The sequence below is a fragment of the Pollachius pollachius genome (genome assembly GCF_949987615.1).
Source record: "Pollachius pollachius genome assembly, chromosome: 3".
Taxonomy (NCBI): Eukaryota; Metazoa; Chordata; class Actinopteri; order Gadiformes; family Gadidae; genus Pollachius; species Pollachius pollachius.
In genome coordinates this window covers 36,965,949-36,989,338 of record NC_136936.1, presented here as the reverse complement: position 1 = coordinate 36,989,338, position 23,390 = coordinate 36,965,949, and the positions used below count along the sequence as shown (strand labels likewise).

Here is a 23,390-nt window from a genome sequence, read left to right as displayed (position 1 = left end):
AGTGCATTCAGAGCAGCAACTAAAGCAAACCCAAAGCAACGCAGAAAGACAGCGGGCTATCAAAACAGCGGAGAAGCGGTTATTACACAACACCAGCAGCGGTGTAATCCCGCACCCATTTTCAGTCTCACCACAGGGCTTTTGCTTCATTAGATCGCTGTCCCGATCCTCTGGACGTGATGCTAAGCTTGTAGCATCAATGGGCAGATCATGCATGGCGACCTCGGCTTAGCAGTTAAAGTCAACCAACTAGGGGTGTAGGACGGTCTCTAGGGGTGTGGATGTCGGGACTGCCGGACCAAAGGTTCCGGGTTTGATCCCGACAGTGCAAAATGCCCAAGACCTACCTGCTGTGCTCTTTAATGACATGCACCACATTTCATCTTAAATGGCTATATTACTTTAATTGTGCATTACCACATGAGAGGGAGGGATGTTGACCAAACATCAGCATGGCTGTGGTTCATCAGCATGGCTGTGGTTCATCATCACAGCGGTGTCGTTGTTTAGTATGAGATCACAACATGGAGCAGGATATCGCTTTCATACAACAGTTCTACAAGCAACATGTACATTTATCTGTAGATTTCCATTTGTTGTGCGAAGGAGGACATAAGTGCTGTTTTCCCTTTGGCGGCGTGTGTGATCCCGGTGAGTGAACAGCTTGTGCAGACAGGACGTTGCCATAGAGCTGCTGCTTCTTCTTCTTTCCTCCCCTTTGTCCTCTCCTGAATGCCATTCATAATTTAGCTCAATTGGTGTTTGTGGAGATATGTTTGTCTCTGTGGTGCAAAGTTTGTTCCAATCGAAGATGGATAACCATGGTAAATCGTATTAACGGTTATTAGATCACTTGTACAGCGTAGGGATAGATGCGTATTTAAAAGTCCAAGTGCTGTTATACGCTATCTACGCTGCCTCTTGTCCATTCAAATTACTTGGTCGGAACGAACGGTTATATAATAAATACACTTTTATACAACAGAGTTGAAACCCCAAATTTCCCATCTGCAATTAATTAGTTCCCCCTTATCTTATCTTAAACGGTTTGCTTTAAAGCCCTGGTTAATCTATGGTGGCGTTCATACATAAATCTACCGGGATGGGCAGAACTGAACCCAGCAAAGAGACAATGCCTCTTCTGTGCGAGCAGCCAATAGCTTTAAGTGGTGAATTTATGTATGAGCGAAGGAAGAGATGGAGGGGATAATGGAAAGTGTTTGTTTCTATAAATAGATCACAAGTAAACCCACCCACCCGGCTTCCTGTGCCCCTGCACACTAATCCTCACCAGAGCTCTGGGTGGAAACCTAATGGTGATTACAGCCCGCCAGGCTCATCTGCACCAACAACGGCACATTATACCCAACGCTAAATATGTCATTGTTCAAATTAAAATACTGGGAAAAGTACACATTAAGGATTTATGGATGTTTTATTTTTTTTGCAGTTATCCGATGTTATTTCGATATGCAACACATGTCTCGAAGCATTTGTCGTGGAGCAATGCATCGGAAATCGAAATCATGATTTGAAGCGGAAACCCAAGCATGTTTTTAAACCTTTTTGTACAGAAATTGCTCGTCACAATGGCTGGTGCCTATTCCAATGTTGCTCTTTATTAGGCATCAGTTACAAGCATGGAAAATACAAATTGTATGTACTTGACTAGGCTATTATACATTTGTGACTTTGTTTTTCTTCCATACAGCATGCATAGTTTTCTTTGCCACATCATTCATTAGCATATATACGCTGGAAATGGCAGACCGTGCCATCACCATTATACTTCATCCAAAGCGCCAGCATGTACACATCATCGAATACGGCATTCATTAATATTTCTATCAAAAAAATTATGCTTTATATAAATAGGCGGACGACAATCAAAGCATCAAAGTCTGAGCTGCTAAAAAATACTCTTTAGGAAACAGAAGACAATACGACACGATACAATAATTTAGCAGGAAGCTAAAAAACCAAAAACCCATGCCAGGCCTCCTCTAAACTGCGAGCCGGGGTCCGGAGCTTCGCCTCGTGTTTAAGTCGGCGCACGCTACACCGTGACCTGCGCGACCCCGGCGGATTGCGTGTTAGATCACGTAAACATGCGCCGGGGAAAGAATGGAGCTTGCGTGTCTCGAGAAACCTTGCATGTTGGCCGCACTTTCCATGGGAGTAGAAAATGTTTTGCTATGCCAAGTGCTGATTGTATGGATGCTCATTAGGAGGGGCCGGGGGGGCCCCCGGAGGCCTTTGTGGGAGGATGACATGGAGCCACTGACCGACTCTTACAAAAGGAGTCAGACGCTCAGCGGAAAGCGTGAGGCGAGGAGGCAGAGAGTGCAGGGCAGAGCCGGCCATGGAAGAGAAGAAGAGCCAAGGCAAGCTGGCCTGTATACCGTTTCAATTAGCAGACATAATTTGGGAATTGTCGTTATCCCCTCCTCTAATCTCGCATCAATCTCCACGCCGCCATTCGAAGGCTCAACAGGTTTCCTTGGTTTTAATTAACAAAAAAATACACAGAGAGAGCAAAAGGGGGTAATGTTTCTTGTCAGCATGTTGACTCCCTCGCACACTACTGCAACCTGTCGAGCCACGTGAACAACCGTCAGAACCCAATTACCGCAGAAAAAATCATTTGCTGCAACTCATTCATACTCCCGCCTGTCACCGTTCACTCATTCATTTATCAGGACGCAGAGCGACGGCTCATTACTGACATTAAACTTCAGCAAACAAGCTCAGGAGAACCTCACCGCCCTGAGCTACGTTTTTCATTTAACTATGCACGAGCGTTCCCCACAAGCTCATTTATCTACGAGCCATGCTGCCCGCGCCTTCTCCATTCATCTCCAGGCCTACTTTATAGGCAACAGCCGCTGATGGCTGGAGAAAATGGGCGCCCGGGTTTATGCTAATGCCTGACATAGGGGTGGTGATTGCAAAATGTAGGGGGGTGACAAAGGCTGGCGGATGACAAGTGTAGATGAACTCGATGCTCTTTTACACGCCTACGTTTCCCAGGGCTGTATTCGCCAGGACAATCGAGTTGAGGACAGACGTGGGGTTTGAACGGTCGCTATACTTCACCACAGCGCTAATAACCATCATTTTAGTAAGAGGGCTGAGATGAAACCTTGGGGTAAGATGTGTTATTACACTAAAAAAACGTATAAATACATGACCGTGTACAAATTTGCAAATATAACTACTGATTTCTAAATGGACACTGTCAGTTGTATGCTTTTATTTTTTGCCCTTTTAAGTATCAAAGGGAAAAAGATCCAGAGACATCATGTGAACATCTGTCCCTCCCCTGTGTCGCACCAGCTCTGCGTTTTGCACTTAAAAAGGAAGCATGCATGACAGGCCATGCATGACTGCACCCTACCGTGTGGGACCAGCTGAATGGGGGGCCACTACCACAGCCATGTGAGGGCCAAATGGCCCCCCACGCCATATAGCCCATTAGCCACCACACATTTACCATCCAATTATATACAAGCACACAAACACACACAAGGAGATGAGGACGGCACACACAAATATATGTTTTTATAAAGACAGGGCTTGACCGAATCAAAACAAAACACATTGGAGTCAGTGGTGATAGCCGACATGGTGTAAAATGCACTTTAAACATGTCATTATTGATCATGGCTAGATGGTTTACATACACAGACACTCAATAATCCATTTACTTTCCTCAAAGTCTGTCTTAAATTAAATTAACTGTAAAGTAGGTCCAAATATTTACTCCTCAGAAAGCTTTGTATGGGAAATAGTAATATCTAAATACACTTGCCACAGAGTAAACAACTGGGGGATTTGATTTGAATTCAGCTTGGTGAATACACAAATTCCAGGCTCAAGGCACATATTTTGCTCCCATACCTTTACTATGGTGCATAATAGTGTGAGTGCACCCCTAATGCGTGTGGGGACGGAAATAGAGTGGTAGACGGAGACAACACTGAATGACACACCAGTCATTCATTGGTGCCCTCTTCTGCAAAGCTTGACGTTGTTATAATTGGATCAAAGTTCACTTTCCTAACAAGGGCTCCAAATGCACCATGCGAACCAGCATGCGTGCGTGAGTGATGTATTGAGAACGGCTTACGATCACAAACTTATCCAACACTTTTGGATGTACAGCCATTCCAAAGCTCTATAAAACCTGATCATAATACCTACCAGTAAATTACAATCATGAGTGTATCTAGTATAAACGGTCAGAACTTGCGATTGGCTGGCTGGAATGTGTCGTTTGCCAGATGAAGTGGTCATTATGGCTGTGTTACTTGTTGATAACGCTGAGGAACCGTCCGCTCAAAGGCCTTCAGAGACAGATCAGAGCCGTTCACATTCCTGATGCCTAACAGGACTTAATTCGTCTCGTGTTTCATGAGACAATACCCGGCAGATATAATAAAAATTGTAAGATTTACGTAATTACCGAAGAGCTGGACTTCCTGCTTTGTTTCGGTACAAATCTATTTTTTAATGAGAAATCAAATATTAATTCTTCCATTAAACATTATCCATATAACAGCAGATTTAAAATGAATTAATCTCCTTTCCGGAGCGGTTGTTAAAATTGCTCTGTGGGAAAGCGGAGAACAAAAAGCGCATGGTTTGGCGCTGCACTAAGCTGGAGACCGGTAGGGGAGGGGCCCGTTGTAACACTGAGCTGAGGAGAGTCAGGAACATAAAAGCACTACAACGTTACAATCCCCCCCCCCCCCCGAAACACGTCATGCATGTTCTGTGCTCGACAACAAACAAACGAACAAGCACGACTCAAAAGGTCTCGTTCCGGGGCTTAGCCCTAGATTATTCCCTGGAAAAGTCCATCGGTTCCTGGGAGACCCTGTGCCCCCGAGCGCGGGGGGGGGGGGGGGTGATTGTGCAACACAAACTTCTGGTTCTGCTCAGGGAATCAGTGAGATTACACGCAACAGAGACCTACCTGACCCACTCAGCTCATTCTGGCCCCGCTGTCCCTTAGTTAAACCTGGCAGTTAATTCCACCCTGCCAGATGGAGAAGACCCCCCCTCCTCCAGCCCGCCCCCCAACGTAGACACCAAGACACCAATGGATCATCACGGACGTCATCCAACAACCAACCTGACCTCATCCCTGCTTGTCTTGGAAGCAGATGTGGTTCCTTAGGGGTTCATCTGCAGAGTCTTGGATGCTTATGAAATCGCCGTAACAGCTGGCCGAGACTGAACTACAGGCTGAGAGAAGGACAGTACCCCCTGCCCTCCACCGGTACAGTCTATACACTAAGTCAGTACCTCTGGCATCGCTGTTGAACTGCAGTTACATTTAGGGCAGCCTGGGCAGGAAGTGTCCCGCAGGGAGGTAAAGTCACGTGTTTCCTGTATTGGCGTCACATGTGGGAGTTATAACAGCATAAGCTGAAACAGAGTCCATCATAGACACATTGACAGGACGGATGACTCAACATCCAATAGCCAAATGCCATAAGTCCTCTGTCAATCATTGGAATCATTTTGTTATGTTCGTCTCCCTTAGTTACCGACTGAACCAAGGAGACAAATGATAAATTATTGAAATGCATTAGTGGGTAAAAACATTAGTGGATTTGGGTCTAATTGAGAGGAAAGCCCACATAATTTTCAGCACAAACGGCCTAATTCAATTGTGCACTCGCTTCCTGCCAGCCGGTCCTCATTGCTAAATGCATAATTACAATTGTTTCATCTGCCAATAAGATTACTTTCATGGAATAATGCAGAATACTGCAGTGAAATGACCATAATGAGGCGGTAATCCTTTTACCATGCGGTGGCGTTCTTAGCTCTCAAAAGCACCCCGTCTATTCACACCCCTTGTTTTTTGCCGTCAACCCCGCTCCTCCCATTGGGAAAAAATAACGCAGTACCCAGAACGAAAGAAAGTAATCGCACTTCCATAACATCCAACCTGCCTCTGGGTTCTCCTTTTGTATCCCCCTGGACAATTAAGACTCGCTCCGCCAGCGAGGCGAGTGATGAAGCACATTCAGACTTTCAAAGGGAAACTAGATTACTCTTCAGAACCTTCTCTGTTCTCTCCCTCTCCCTGATTAGTAAGAAGTGTCAGGCTCCGTTCTGGAACTCCTCCTGTCTTGGCCCAGACTTCAAATTTCCTCCACCGCCAGCTCTTGAAGCACGGAGATTGAGACATATCAATTATCACCGTCAATAGGAACTCGCTAAATGATGAATCATCGGCGCAGGCCAGCCAGAGTTAATCTCTGCCTTTGAAGATTACGCTGTGCCGTTCTAGAGGCCTGGCCCAGACGCTGGCCAGGCAGTGGCTGCTAATCCAGTAGTGTGGCTTCTGATAGCTCCCATAGTGAGTCTCTACCGCTGCTACCGCTGCTGACGGTGATCAGAGGTGAGACACCCAGGGAGAGATGAGAATCTAAGAGGACTGAAGAGTATAGCCGAGAATTAAGGAACTCTGCCGGTTTAATGGTGGCAGCCAGACTTCTTCACAAGCTCATCACTGGCGGCTGGCGTCGAGGTCCACCAATGACGTGTGAGGCAGGTGTGTTTTGTTTGATATTGATAAGCGGCTACGCAAATCTGGCAGTTCCAAATCAGCAAATCACTCTTGTTGTATAATCAAGAGATTATTGTCTGAGGCGATGGAGGGGAGGGGGGGATGGTGGTAGGCCCATGGTAGGAAGTGGTCTCCCTGGGCCACATGGAAGACAGCCTCTGTTGGGTTGCGGTCCCCGGGTTTCAAACCCAACAATCGTGTTGGTTGTTAACCCGCTTGTGACTTCCCATATCCGCCAGGCTGAAGTGCCAACAGCCGGAGAGCCTACTCTCCTGCTATTTCAGACCTCGATACCACCATTGTGCCCCAGCTTGTTCGCAGTGCCTGTACTTTGAACTTTGCCCCCCTGATTTCCTCTTCATAACTCATGTTGTGACACGGTTGTTCGGGTAAAATAGTCAATGTAAAGATTCAATACATTACTACGCATATGTAACTTAAGTAAAGAGTGAAACTCTAAAGAGCAAAACCAAAGAGCAAAAAATCATCAAAATAAAAATTAAACATGTAATCAAAACCGATCTAACCGTTCGACAACTTGTTCTCTTTCTCCCTCATAACCAAAGATAAAATTGAGGGTTAACATTTTATGGTCCAATTTCACCTCTGTTTCCTGTACACGGCCCGCATGATGAGTTTATGGTGCTCTGCATTCAGCCGTTCAGAATAATAGGAGATATTTCTGTCCGCCGTTAGTATAAATAACAATGAAAGAGAAATGTATTCAAATCCAAGCATCAAGTACTCGGCTCTCTTAAACACTCAGGAGGAGGGGCTGTGACTACACACACCGCGTCTGCCAAGCCTCTCGTGGTCTCTGCTATACTCGGCAACAGAGAGAGCTTATCAGAGTCTGCTTTGGCATCAGTTATTTACACTGTACTCTTTTGCAAAGCCTGTATCCCCTTCATTAAGCCCTCAATGCTTTTCCACTCATCTCCAATAAGGAACAATTCCTCATATAAATTGCAAACGGCGTCGTACACTTCCAAAAAAGGAAAAAAAAAACAACGAAAACGTGACATGAATAATTCAGAACCATCTGCCGAGGATGAGAGTCTGGAGAGAAACAAGCGATGCTAAGGAACTGTCACTTTCTTTGTTTATCTTCAAAAGGCCCCCAGCCCCACCGTAATACTCTGTTCCACAACCTGGTGTTCAAAAGTGGAAGTCCGTTTGTCATGTGCACATCAGAGAACCAGTGGAAGTCATCAATGGAAAATAAATGCTTGGATGTCCGGCATCCCCAAACATGCTAACTAAATAACAGTAAAACCAGATAACAGTTCAGAAAGAGGAAACAACAGGTCCCCAGTCAGGAAGTTCTGGCCTCCTAGCACGCTGCACTATTGAAGCAATGGCTCCACTGCCGGGATAATAGAGCTAGGGTATGTAAAACCTCCCCCAGATAGGGCTAGGGTAGTCTAGTGGTTGGGTTGCTGGGACTCCTGTGCCAAAACCGCTTCATGTCTGCATTCCCAGAGCCAATTTCCCAACCCATACCTGCGCTTTAACGGCATGCATCGGAATAGAGCTGCTTCGGATAAAACCGTCCGCCACATGACTTAAATAGTAAATATGTGTGACGAGATGCAAGTGAAAACGAGTTTAAGGTCATGCCCGGTAGCGTCTTGTGATCTCTGGCCCTACCACCCACACCTGTACCAACATCACTACGGACAAGAGCCAACACTGAGTCAGTCTTATACAGGTCCTAGAGGCCTGTAAACCAGCTAAAGGACGGGCCCTGGAACAGATGGCCTCCCCCACTCCGTCTCCCTCCCTCTCCATGTTTGCATCCCTGGGAGGGGAGTCACTCCTCATGACGACTTACTGACGCAAGATCCCCCCCCGACCCAAGCCTGTCAGCAATTATTGGAGGGCGAGAGGCTCTTTGTGTGTGTGTGTGTGTGTGTGTGTGTGTGTGTGTGTGTGTGTGTGTGTGTGTGTGTGTGTGTGTGTGTGTGTGTGTGTGTGTGTGTGTGTGTGTGTGTGTTTGTTAGACGTGGCTCTGGGTTCAGTGCCCAGGGTTCCCCATAGGCCAACCCAGCCAGTCAACACTCCAGCCCGCCGCTGCCACCCAGGTTCACAGGGGACAAAAGAGCCTCCAGAGCCCTCAGCAGGACTCTGGTGGTAGGGTTTTGGGGGGGAAGAGGACAGACAGGGCCGGGAGCGCAGGCTCACATCGCAGGGAGGAGGAGCAGGCGTCCGGCTGCGGAGGAAATGCCCGGGGAGGGGGGTGTGGTCTGATCTAACAGACACAGGATTTGTTACTGCTGAATCATGCTTGCTACTCAACAGGTTTGCTGTTTTTCTAGGTACCCGAGAATTAACAAAAGGGAGGGGGGAAACTGGTGACAGTGTGGTATGACGCTCCAGTTATTCACATATTCCAACATGTTTTCTGTTAGTAGCTTTGATCATGGTTCACTTAGGATATAAAGGGTTGAGTGATCTTCTTCAGAGTCTAGCGAGTTAAGGATTGTTGAATTTCGTTTTTAAGTCATGTGTCTTTTGCGTTTTTAAATGTAAAACCAGTTTGTGTTGCATGAATGAAAGCGGCTCTATGAATAAAGTGTGCTTCTCTCCTTAGGACTGGAAAGTCTGCCGTCTGCAGTGTTTGCTGAGGGTCATTCTTACTCTGCAGCTGATTGGACGAGCTTCAGCCAGTCGGCTCCTGGATGCCATATTTGCAAAGTAAACACACCATTAGAGGACGTCACCGCTGCCATTCAAGTAGAAAAGTAACTGTGTAAAAAACTGTGTCTAAAACTAATTCCAAAGCAGACATCATTTTTTTTATATCGAATTAATACAATTATTCTCGTAAACGGCTGTGCCCGCTGTCGTCATCATCCACACTCCTTGCTGGGCTTCGCCTGTGTCGCCTACTTCTTTGAAAGAAGACTATTATTATAAACCGACATGAAAGAAAAAATGTACTTGAACGAGTCTCTCTCATATTGAATTTAAAACACTCTGGTTCAGATCATGAAACACTCTCAATGGAGACCAGCGATTCCCAAAGTTGTGACAGTCCCCCCCCCCCCCCCCCCCCCACAACCTCTCCCCTGACTGGATTCAAAAAGGTTCTCACCCGCGGTCGCACCAGCAACTCCAATGATGCAACGCTGTAATAAGCGGAAAATGACACGCCTGCCTAGAATATGACTACATTGTAATTCTAATCTCGGCCCCTTGGAGTTTTTTCTCCCGGGCCTTTGACCAAAAACGTCTAACAAGGATACAGTTTTCTTTTTAAAAAGTCATCCGAGGGAACTGTCACTGGACAGGTCGCTAAATAGACAAACGGAAAACCGTAACGCTGAATACGACCAGCTGGTTCCATCCACGCACCAGCATGGGGACAGCGAAGTGAATGAGTGGACCGAAAAAGAAAGAAAGTGTCTTTTCATGCACTGTGGGAATGTAACAGATACTCCTGTGTGGTTGCCAGCTTGCAGTGTGCTCTGGACAGGCTAAAAGGGACAGCTTCCTCCAGGGTGACGCACAACCTCCTGGCCTACCATGGCTGTTCCCCCGTCCACCACGCCAGAGGAAGGGACCATGCCAGACGCGCACGCACACGCACACACACACACACACACACACACACACACACACACACACACACACACACACACACACACACACACACAACTGGGGCCCATACGGAGAACAGTTAATCAATGGCAGTGACCTCATCAGGACGAGGGAAAGCGCGTTGTGAGGGAAGGGCAACAATTGCTCCTTTGTCAAGTCCTTCTCGTCTAGGACTCGGCCTGCTTTGACTCTGAGAAAATAAATGCCTTCATCTCTTAGTGACTATAGTGATAACCTACAGTGACACATGCGAGTGTCCTAGCAAGTGCAAGAGGGCTGCATCTACCTTGCAGCCGACCAGGACTGAACCAAAGACGTAGGCTGATCCATCAATCATACATCTGGGCTGGACACACCCTCTTGTGATGGTCAATTTTGAAATGGCTAATCAGCATCACGCCTGTTGATAAAATAGGTGGAATCACTATAACCCTACACCCGTCTAAGGGGTTCACAGCAAAGTACCCTGTCACTCGCGTCCACAACAGACTACATCATCTCACGGAGCCGCTTTAAATCCAAACGTTGATGAACACAGCAGTCTACCTGAGTTGACACCGCTACAATTGTGCTACGCTTCAGTGGCGGTTTTGGTGTGAATGAGGGGTTAGTCACATTACCGCCAGGTCTTCTGAGGTCGCCCAGGGCCCTAGAGGCCCGTGGTTGGACCGGCACCAGGTCAAGCAGAGGTCAAATCAAGCTTCAAGCCTGGGAGATTGTCCTCCTCTTATGGCACGGCCACACCAAACGCGTTACTCGCGTTAGGGGCGTTGAAAATCGGCATTTATGCATAGGGAACCATTGGTGTAGGCGCGTAGACGCGTTAGACGCGGCAGACGCACGTAATGACGCAAGTAAACGCACCAACGCACCCAACGCACCAACGCGCCGAGTTCAAAAAATTGAACTTCAAACGCGAGTAACGCGTGACGCTTGCACAGAAGCACATGGCAGACATCTTACTCTTTATTGGGATGTTTGGTTTGATAGATATGACGAAGAGGGAACCGCTCCATTCACTTGCATGGGCAACGTTTTTGGTTGCTAAGCAACCTCAACGTCTTTGGCGGACTATTTCTCTGCTGATCAACACTACGAATGCTGGAAACACACCAGACACACCATGTGAAGTTATTTAACCCGATTATTGTTATTTACATGCGAGATTATTTAATCTAACCCGATCTAAGCTCTATCGTGCACCCAAACACGGCGGCGTTTGGGTTTCCTACCTCGGACTCCTAAATACAGCGCAGCGATGGTGGCTGCGTAGGCGCGTTAGGCGTGTTGAACCATTATTGTGACACACAATGATCAAGCGGCAGGTTAGGCGCGTTACACGCCTTATCCAACGCGAGTAACGCGTTTGGTGTGGCCGTACCTTTAGGGTTGGGTCGGACACCTGGAGAACTCATTCTTCCTCTCGCCTCATTTACGACTCAGTTATAGTGCCATTCATTGCCATTATTGCAATATCTCGCAATATCTGCCGCAAACTAAGGCAAGAGTCTACTGCGACTTTATGAATGAGAAGGATATGTATTTATATACGGATTGTGCATGATGATTCATGTTATTGAATAATCCTTTGGGTTGTATCCTTTGGGCTTTCAGACATGCTGGCCTTGAACTGCGAAACCAAAACATTTTAATGAAATTTGTTGACGTAGAGCTTAAGGTAATCTAAAGATGTTTATCAAATAAAAAGGTAAAACAGTCTTTCATAAAACCTCTGTACAATGCTTTGCATTGATGAAATCATCTATCATTTGTTTGTCAATAAATGGCTTTTCAGTAGAAGCAGTTTAACGCAGTGTAATCAGATTAATACAGCCATGTGACCGACATCAAAGCAAATAGCACACCAAGTAAGACGACATATAATCACTGATATTGTCAGACAATTGAAGACATTTGGAGATATGGTATTTATATTAATTATTACTATTATGAGCCACATAGCGTGAAAGACAGACAGACAGACAGACAGACAGACAGACAGACAGACAGACAGACAGACAGACAGACAGACAGACAGACAGACAGAAAGACAGAGGGACGGATCATACACCATCACACCTGGCCGTTGGCTTTACAAGAAGTAATTCAGTTACTCCAGCTTGCTATCGGGACAGCCATATTGAGAGTTGATTGAGGAGTTGTACAGTAGAGAGAGGGAATTTATCACCTACTTCCATCCAAGCCCCTACATTTACAAAGCTGTAATCAATCACGGTCCAGGCAGGGGAGCAACAACGCAGTACACAGCTCTCCATAAACCAAAACAGGCTCGTGGTTTTGGCAAACGCGGGCCGCGTCTGGCCTGGGCGAAGGTTGACATCCAACTTCATACTTTCCACCGGAGTCTCCAGACTGTTAATAGCGCCGTGTTTATACCGCAGGGCTCCTGGGGCACGTTATGCAACGTAATCCCACCGTGGCCGATTCCTCGCTTCTTATCTCAAATCCAAGAAGGATAGAAAAAGAGCACAAACACATGCATGTCGCAATACCACAATGCAGGGTTAATGCCGTTTTTAAGAGTCCTTATCAACAAGGCCTTTATATGTTTATTTACTTCACAAGCTTAGCGTTTTTTTGACCATCTTGGCGGAAGGGCTGAGCATTTTAACTTTGACCTCAAATAATAGCGCCCCCTACAGGCAGAGTGGGGGCTGCTTATGGGAGACCAGCTTACCGGGAATACATGTCTTTGAATAATTTGAGAACCTTTGAGCAATCAGTGCCGAGCTATAAGTTACCAGTCCAATGTAATAACGTATACCTCCTACAATAAACAATAGGTGTCCACAGATACTCGGAATACCTAAATAACAGGACCCTCCACTTCTGTTCCAGATAACACTGTGCGATTTCCGAACAATGAGTCACGCCTATGGGTGCGACTTCAAAAACAACAAAAACAGCTTCAGTCTTAAACACATAATGCAGGACCATTTTTAAAATGAACATGTATTCAGCAAACCAGCTCAGCATGAGAACAATTGAGGCTACATAATAACCCCTTTTTAAAGAAACTGTTGGATTTGAATTCACAAATGAGCTCCAAATGGCTGGAAAGCTGAACATAATAAGTGGAACGCCATAATATCAGTACTACGGGTTATCAAACTTTTTTCTTTGAACCTCTCCAAAACATAATGAAGTGGCTGATTCAAAGAGGCCTAGCGGGAATCCAAAAGGAAGGAGGCGGATCACATGGTCCTTTTCAGGCCCTACCTGCTGCCCACCCCTCCTCCCACCCGCCCACGACCATGGAAATAATGGCTTAAGAAGTGCTTTTCTCCTGACGAAACGAACACCAGCAATCGTCTCAACAATTACAATCGATCGACATGCTGACCAGAAGGTGTCAGGCGTAAATATGTCTGTCTTTGTATCACCAGTGGCACGTAGATCCTGATGTGTGTGTGTGTGTGTGTGTGTGTGTGTACTGTGTTTCCAGTCTTTTGTACCAGCTCTGTGTACAATAGTTTCAAGAGTTTAAACAAATAAATACAAGACAAAATGTCCATTCTCTCTGGTGCTTACCTTCTCTGCTATGGGAATTCATAGAGAAAATGGCGTTGGTGTTTTCAGACTCGACGAGACGATTCAAGAGAAATGATGGAGATCGGGAAGGTCGAGGGGAGGGATGCCACCGATCCAGGGTAGATCCAGAGTCTGGGTGTGTCAGTGCACGTCTGGAGCGGGCACACGGACCATGGCTGGACTACGGCTGCCAAGACTGGACTGGGTGGGGGGGATGGGGAATGAGGGACTGCTCCAATAACCAAACCTATGGTCTGTTTATCTCTCCCAAGACCCAGGTAGTAGGTAGGCACCTCAATGGGCACGTTCCAATACACTTCTTCCTTTTCCCGGGCTGCCTAACCGTTGAGCTGGAGGAGGAAGAGAAAAAAAATGGTAAAGAAAAGCTACAAATATAACATGCAAATCCTTCATCATTTATATACTGTCAACACAGCAATTACGATAACACTTTTACACACACACACACACACACACACACACACACACACACACACATTTCTGATTGAGCGATCAACAAAAAAAAAAAATAACATGCGGTTGATTGAATAGATGAAACAACTGCACAAAGATGATTACAGACTTCTGGCAACACTGCGCCCCTTGCACTGCTCACGGTAATTAGCATGTGGAATTGAAATGCTCGAAAAACCTTCTTAATAGAAACGTGCTCTTGTATAGTTAATTATATGGCATTTATCCAACTCCATCAAGAAGCAAAAGATAGTGGAGCGGTGGAGTATCATTAGCAGGACCCCCTGCTTCCACACAGGCGTGGTTTCATTATGCTGTATGCCCGCTGGAAGCATGATGACCCTCACATGTACATATTGTTCAACGCAGTCCCCACGCGCTCTTTGGCTTTATGACTAGAGGAAGATAAGCCAACCGGGAGGTTTCAAAGAAGCCCACTGTAAGCACAATTTTATGACCTCACGAATGGATCGGAACAAGAATAGTTGGCATGCAAATTTAGTGTGGGGTGATAGAGGAAAATAAAGTAGTAAAGTCAAGTACTCAACCCATTCTCAGTCATATTTTTCATGACCAAAAGCTTGTATAATAATGATAATCATAATAAAAGCAATAATAAAACTAGTTGCCAAAACAGCTGGTTGCCGCCTCAGTAGCATACAAAAGCATCAGAAGTGTAAATGTTATTGTTTGTACAACAGAGATTATTCTGAAAGACATTAAATACACTTGGAGGCCATATGTCTAGCCTACAATAAAAAGGCTAATATGGCATGATAACAAAAACAACAAGAAGGGCAATGCATTTTTCCGTTGCACTGGTGCCTTACTGTGAGCCCTTCAGAGACAGCTGCTAGTACCAAAGACACTCAGAAACATCGAGGAGCCGTGTGGTGTGCTGTGACAGATGTGTGTGTTTTGACAGATGTGCCTGTGTAAGGATAACCTCCCAGTCGCCCGGAGTAGAGTTCAGACGGCTTTCTGGAGGACGTAAAGAGACAGGGTGGTGTTGGAGACAAGCGCTCCATATACACTGAATTGGCTACCGATGTGCCTTACATTCACACACGTGTGTGCGGGTGCGAGCGTGCTTGTGTGTGCCTGTACCATATTAAGAACTCATTTTTATTTTGCTGATATTACTCTTGTTCTATAGCAAGCTAACAGGTCATATTAACAAGTCAACATTGACCTTGGATAACATGGGAGCCTCTCTCCCATGATGTCATACAAACAATAACCACTGCTCACCACGGAACTGTAGGGGTGGCTCGGCTAACTACGCAGGCAATACACCTTGCAGCCATTGACGGTATAGTAATGTAGTGGACAATTGTATTCACATCCAATTTCATTGAGGGGCATGTAAGCATTAGTTTGGGATACTTTTTTTAGCAAGCAGTATTCAAATTCATAAAGCTCAATGATAATTACTGTCAAATAGAGTCCTTGGCATGTCCCGGTACGATTCCCGGCTGGTACTACGTGATTTTCTCTCTCCTGCCTACAAAGGCCTGTGAAATTGTAAACAACACCATGACACTAAATGCTGCTCTATAGCCGGCTCATCTTTCTCGGACTGCCCGTCAAGGCACACACACACACACACACACACACACACACACACACACACACACACACACACACACACACACACACACACACACACACACACACACACACACACACACACACACACACACACACACACACACATTTAAGTGTACTTGACGGGCAAGCTAATGGACTTAGCTTCTCCAGAGCTCGCTCTGCGCAGGAACGAGAGTATGAAAATATACCGGCGGTGCGGATAATGCGCGGTAAACAACAATTAGACCACTGCATAGCTCACTGAAGGAACCAGGGGAAAGGCTCTTGAGGTACGAAGACGAGCCTAAAGTCTCTCTGCGCTAATTGACAATGAATTATTTAGCTGGCGAGTGGAATTTGCAGCCACACAAACGCCCCTTGGAACGGATGGGCATCTTTGTGAGTTTTGTGTGTTGTTGTACAACACATGACCAGCGTGTCTAACAGTTCTATAGAAGGCCCGGGGACCTTCTCTAACCAGGGTGAAATTAAAGAACTTTAAAAATAGAATATAGAGGAAACGTAATATAGCTTGGCTAGCATGTTTAGACCTGGTATGTTACACAGATCTGAACCAAATTGAATTCACACGTGCATCAAACAAGAACTATCCCCTTCTGATCAATTAAGGTGTTTTAACGCCCTACTTGGGAATAAGGCTTCTAATTCTAAGCTTAAGCTCAGATGCTTCACGGTGTAAGTGTCTTTGTTCGTGAGCGTCTAAAGGTAACGTGTTGTTGCACATTTAAGCAGATTGAAACTAGAGCTGGAGCCAATAACGGAACATAGTCACGGGCAACAGAGGACCTCCACCCCAACGAAGGAGCGATCACCCGAGGGGCTGCCTGGGTGCAGGTGAAAAGCGCATTTGATCCAATTGACTAGGGGTGCCTGCCATAACAAAGTATCTGAACACAACACGTCCATGACCTAACTGACATGGGGGTCCGGCCCCACTGGCTATCCAACAGCAGGGGGCCAGAGTATCACTTTGTCTTCATAACTCCCTCTTGTCTACCTGGAGAGCAAAAAGAAACAGAGACAAAGGGAGGCCCCTAGAAAAGATACCAACAGGGAGGAGAGGTAGCAGGTAGGGAGGAGCCAACAGAGTGGGAGTGTGTGAGCAACATCCTGTCTGATGGGACATAGCATTCTCTACACGGTGAGGGGGAGGAGAAACCTGCAGGGGCCCGTACAGGTGGGCAGATCCTGGCACACAATCGGGTCGGGAGGAGGGGGACATGCAGTTTATTAAAACAACAATACAAGGTCATTATGGACTGACTGATGAACAATACAGCCTTCTGAAGTCGGTTGATGTATAATCTCTTGGGAGAGCAGCACGAAATGTCTAGACACACACACACAGACAGACACACACACTTATATGATATACAGTAGAAAGCTGATAACTATTAGAATGCATTATAATTGTAATACTTATAATACTGATTATAGCATTATAATACTATAATAGTATGTGTTGTTTTGTTCCTTCAGCAACACAATAGTCCACCAGAACACTTTGACTCGTCTTCCTGATCAGACCTACTGAAATACAACATGGAGCCGCTTAAGTTTAGACACACACACACACACACACACACGATAGCTTATCCATAGATAACTGATCAACGGCAGGCAACCGCAGTCACGTGGTGTGTGTGCGTCTCAGTGACGTTGCCGTGGTGACGTATACAGCCCAATGTATTCATGGTTGTTAATAAAAACGGACGAGTGTGAGAGTGCTGACACCCCCTCACTGTTCTCCATGGTGACAAAAGGCTGTCTATTCTGATTCACACAAAAAACAGGAAGTAACCACTTTCCCTTGGCGTCTGCGGCGCACTGTGAATGACACAAGTACACTCATCTCCTCCCTCACAATACCCCGTTCTCTCTTTCTCCAGGACTCCATTCTTCGGTGCCTTTCTCTCTCTCAGCCTTCGTCACTGTCGCCCTTTCTCAGTCAATCTTTTTCCGTCCCTCCTGCTCTCTCACCCCCCTTCAGTCACTTTCTCTCTTCATTCACTCACTCTATTTATCAGTCACTCACCCTCACCCTCACCACCACCTCATCCACCATTACACTCTCTCTCTCTGCATTCTACATCATCTCCCACTCTGATCCTCTATTATGATTTAAACATCCCTCTTTATAGTACATTATGATCTGAGCCCTTTACCTCTCCCTCCTACACTGTTGATGATCTAAACCATCCTTACATGTGCTCCTAGATTTAGAAATAATTCATCTCATCTCCTTACATCAAATTTACAAGTTCACAGTACAACTACTCTGTTAACAGATTGGTTTCACAAGAAATAACTGCCCAATCATTATGTTGTGAATTATATAGCAGACAGCATTGGGCATTTATGAACTTAACAGTAATAGCACAGTACATAATTTAAAACCACAAACATCTGCATACATTTCTGGCCGCATTTTAGTTGCAGTGTATTGCAATAAAAGGACAGGAAATGTTGGTTTATCATCATCAAATGATGAAAAAACTAAAACCAAAAATAACTTTTGCTTTCACATTGGTCACATCATATATGCTAGTCACCTAACTATACTTTGCCAAACCTGCTATACTAAAAGGTAAATACCAGGGCCTAACCATATTTGTAGCTTTTAAAGAAGGGCCTAACCATGAACTTCTGTTTTAGCTATTCAGAAGACACTTTTATCTATGTTGACATTGCAGTGAATTCAGATCAACGTGATTAAGGAGCAGGTAGAGGCTAGGGTCAGGATACCTACAGATAAGTTGCCGATATGGGGATATGAGAAGATTAAGCATTGTCTCAAGTCAAACTTTTCTGAGGAAACACAAGTTTTCTGCCACCACTATATGTCCCCTGAGCAAGGCAGCACCATCAACAGACTTCATTAGTATCCTTAAGTGTGACAATATAAACAAGAAATCCCCATCAGCCCGGCCCGAGCCCAGAGTGATTCCCCAGTTTCAGGAGGCTAAATATTTGTACAAAGGATTTCTGCAAAAACATTATTTTTAAGTGAAGGGTCTGGGTGAACCATCCCCAGCCCTGACAGGAACAACATGTAAGGGGATGTTGACGAGGAGGTCAGGTGAGAGTAAGCCATGGAACCGACACAAACATTTGGTTTGGCTTTTTCGGAGCATAACATCAACCAAGTTTCTCCTGATGCACTACAGCTCCAATAATGGGCTCATTAGCGGCGATTTGCTTGACAACCAGCACAAAAAGTTCACAAACAAACCTGCACAACACTAGCTCAGTGGGTTTGGGTGGGAGAAAGTCAGCCTAGGGGACATGGAGCCAAAACGACCCTGGGCCCCTGTTCATACAGTTCACCATACAGCTAGTTCATTCCTATGCAGCCAATGTGTTTATAACCATTAATAGCGATTAACTTCACAGGCCTTTTTTACCCAACATAACTATCTATATTCTACAACCGTTAAGACGTAGAAAATGTCTCTCTTTAAGGCCCCGTTTACACGAGGACGCTTGCGGGTGAAAACGACAAAATATTTTATCGGAAGTGCCTTTCGTTTATACGGTGATGGTGTTTTTGGGGCTTAAAAACGCAAAAATCTGAAACGACCCTCCAGAGTGGAAAACTTGAATACGCTCCGCCGTAGCGTTTCCGTCTACACTGCCAAGACGCAAAACTCTGCTCAGATCTGCTCACGTCGCGTACGCGTTTACGTCGCATACAGCGACAGTACAGGGAAATAAACAAACATGTTGTATTACTTCCATGCGTCGGACCGCCAAGCTGCTCTGACAGCTCTAATAAACTTACAGGAGTCTTTCCACGAAATGTAGAGGATATGTACAGATAGTATTATTGAACAGAGAAGGATCTGTAATTATGTTTTGGTTTTCGAGGCGCAGATAAGAGAAGCAAGATTCTACGCATGCGCTCAGACATGAAGGTGTTGTGTGATATTTACATTTACATTTAGGGCATTTAGCAGACGCTTTTATCCAAAGCGACTTACAATAAGTGCATTTGTTACAATAAGTGCATTTGTCATTAGAAGTGAAACAATATATCCCTGTCGGTACAGTAAAGATGTTCATAGAACCAAGTGCAAGTATTGCAATAGCTAGGCTAACCCATTCCCCGTGTAAAGCAATGATAGCGGCTACTGTAGATGCTACACAATTAAGTACCTTGAATAAATGCAATGTACAAGTGCCAGGACGTACAACATTCAATGGCGGCTGTGCATTGGTTTCTATGCAGAGTCGAGGTGAACTCTGAACAGGTGAGTTTTTTGCGGAAGCTGGTGAGCGACTCTGCGATCCTGACATCGGTAGGGAGCTCGTTCCACCACTGAGGTCCCAAAACAGAGAAAAGTTGTGACTTTGCTGATCGACCTTTGCTTGCTCTTAGCGATGGCGGTACCAGACGTCCAGCTGAGGTAGTTGAGCGGAGGGATCGAGCTGGGGTGTGTGGCTTTACTAATGCTTGGAGGTAGGCAGGGGCAGTTCCATCGACTGCCTTGTATGCCAGTACCATCATCTTGAATCTGATGCGAGCTATTACAGGGAGCCAGTGGAGGTCTCGGAAGAGGGGGGTTACATGTGAGAACTTTGGTAGGTTGAACACGAGGCGCGCTGCCGCATTCTGGATGCGCTGCAAGGGTTTAATCGCAGAGGCAGGGAGTCCAGCCAGGAGCGAGTTGCAGTTCATGGTGTATCACAGCACCACCTAGCCGCCTGGCATGCATACCCAATCGAAATTCACACACTTTTGCGTCACCGTATGCAAGCAGATTTCCTCCCGAAAACGCTCGTCTAAACGCGGAATAAAAAGTAAAGACTCGACGCCACTTTTGCGTCTTCTGTTCAGACCGTCATCATGTAAACGTAGCCTAAATTGGATCCTCCCAACCGTTTTCAAGTCCCGTTTTGAGGAAGATTCAAAACACTTGTGTAACAAGTGCGTAAGTACAGTTAATTTGTTTGTAGTAGACCCGTCAAAGTGGGTATTTTAAACACTGTAACTATAGGTTAAGCATATAGGCTACATGCCGGAGGCTACATGTATCTGCCCAAAGAGGTACAGATTAAGACTGTGTACGTTGGAGATTGAACCAAGTAGCTTTTCGGATGGGAGTCCCAACCCCCTTAACCATGGACTCTCCTGTAACCACCTTACACACCATTGTGAGACCAGAGGGGAACCACATAGAGAAGGAGTTCATGAAGGATAGACGTCTTCAACAGCCAGTGAAAGGTGTTACTATATTTCTGAGCTTGTTCATTAGTTATATTAACTAGCTTTGCACACGTCAACTCACCCTCCTGGTCATACTAGCCCTTAACCAATTTTTACTTCGAGCTACGAAATAAATAAACCAAGTCTAATGAAGCGAGGGATACACGGGAAAGAACACACGCTTATAATGCCTATATTTAAAACTAAAACTCATCCAGGTTCTAAATAATTAATAGCAGCTGTTCAAACAGTGGCGAAAGGATCCGTTATGAGAAAAAGAAAATACTAGAGGGAGTGAATAAGTAAGGGGAGGAGGGAAAGCTAGAAAAAAATAAAGCGTAGGGTTGTGGGAGGGGGGGGGGAGGAGGAGAGAGAGATTAAATTGGTGGAGACATGGAGCGGTGTTAAAAGACGATGAAAGAAGTGTCGGCTTTGTTTCTTGTGAAGCGCATCTGACAGCCATGTGACAGGCGCCCTGGGTCGCTCCTCCTCGTTACAAGCCGTCATTAAGGCAGAATGTGGCGAGCAGGCCCCTCTGACAAACACACCATGTCGGGAGGCAACGCGGCCAAAGTTTGGAGAAGTGACGACTTCTCGGAGAACGGAGGGATATTTTCTTCCCCCTGTTGGTTGGTAATCAAACCTTTCATAAATATCCCATTTGTAGGCCTACGTGATGGCACCCGGACAGCTATAAACTATTATTCAGCAGGGGATTCAGGCTTTAAATTATTCAAGGTTTCTTGCATTCTCGCTGAAGCAGGCACATTGGAAATAACCACAGGAATACAAGACTGTTTTTACTGACTACCATTGGCCTGCTCTGTATAGGGCCACGTTATTACCACACAGGCTATGTGCAGACATCCATGGTTTCAGTCACACACCAGCTCCCCATTTGCCTCATTCAAAAAATGACTACATAAAGTATTTATGGAATGGTTTGTTGATGGTAATTACACTGTAATTAACAGTATTACCAATTTTTTTCAAGTTCACTTAGTTGAATCCCTCTCACTCAGAGAAAAAGCAAACTCGGAGGTCTTGTGGAAGTGTGTTTGTGTGTGTGTGAAAACCTCATTCGTCCTGTGGGGGCCTGGGGTTTACAAGTGTGGAACACCAGTCCTTGGGAGCAGGAATGCTGAGGGAATACTTTCCGCCAGCAGTGGCGTATGGAGCCGCAGAGAAGAGCCGAGATGACGCTGACGCCAGAGCCCTCCGTTCAAGAGCTCCAGGTTTACACCCTAAAGCTCTGGGAGTAGGCTTGAACCACATCGGTGGGGCAGAACAGGTCGAAAAGTAGGCAATGTGCCCCACATCTATCGCAGCAACAAGTAACAAGTTGATCCGTGTTGTCTGACAACTTTTCGCCCCGATGTAAACACGATGACACCGCTTGGCGTTTACGTTATTCTCGGGTTCCAAAACCAAAACAAATATCCCCAACAACTCGCACACCTACAGCATTTACAGGATGTATTCACAACCACATTGGAGTGTTGGGTCGTTAGTTTTTGCACCACATCTGTGACATGAAGAAGTCAATCCAGTCTTTAATGCCCTCTTTAACTGGCATATAAAATCGCATAGTCGTGTCTGTCTCTCCACAGATCGATAGCATTTAATGGAGGAGTTGAACACAACGACGTCCTGCTCCGTTTACCGGATTTCACTGTCATGAACCGCCATAAACCTGGACGCCTCACCGCGGACCATAAACACACGGAAAGAGACGAAAACACCCCATATCCTCGTCTAACTCCGATGCGGAGGCAATACAAGAAATGAAGTGAGAAAAACATGCATTCAAACAGTTACCGGACAAGCTTCAATGTGTGCAACTTTGAGAAAAAAACAACGTTGAACAGTTTGTTTAAAATAACTACCTGAAGGAAGGTCAGTGTTGTGATTCGGAAATCTTGGATGTCCGCCGATCACTCGCAGCGCACCGCAGCCGATCACGAGCACTCACGGCCGGGTTGGTGTGCATGGATGTGGCCGGTGGGTCGGAGGCGGGTCGGAGAGCCGCTGGAAAACATTAACCAAACAAATCCGCCATACTGGATTGAGTTGAAATAAATCACGTGTGGGCCGTGCTCAAGGGTTTCATTAGTAGGCGGGATTTGAACTACAAATGTTGTGTGGTGGTGGATGTCACAAGAACACAGATGGATCGATGCATTGCCAATGGGATTGGATCCCAACATGGATCCAAGTCGTTTTGTAACACACATGCAAGCGTTGCAGATGTCACCCTGGTTTCCTACTTGTTGCCTATGCCAATGGCGCTGCTCAAGATATGTATAAAATATTAAGTATAAGAAATATTAATATTTCGATTTCTAAAACCTTCAGCAA

At 45.7% G+C, this 23,390-nt stretch overlaps 1 protein-coding gene across 4 annotated transcripts in view; it reads right to left on the bottom strand.

Annotated features, from left to right (window-relative positions):
- The window catches only part of hdac4 (histone deacetylase 4), a 114,004-nt gene extending 90,935 nt beyond the window's left edge, over positions 1-23,069 (bottom strand). For all 4 annotated transcript variants that reach the window (XM_079731994.1, XM_079731995.1, XM_079731996.1 and 1 more), the window contains exons 1-2: positions 22,919-23,069; positions 13,742-14,091 (exon numbers count right to left, since the gene is read on the bottom strand). In XM_079731994.1, coding sequence (XP_079588120.1) covers positions 13,742-13,763 — 22 coding nt within the window. In that variant the 5' untranslated portion in view covers positions 13,764-14,091; positions 22,919-23,069. The remainder of the gene's footprint in view (positions 1-13,741; positions 14,092-22,918) is intronic.
- Between the last annotated feature and the right edge of the window lie 321 nt (positions 23,070-23,390).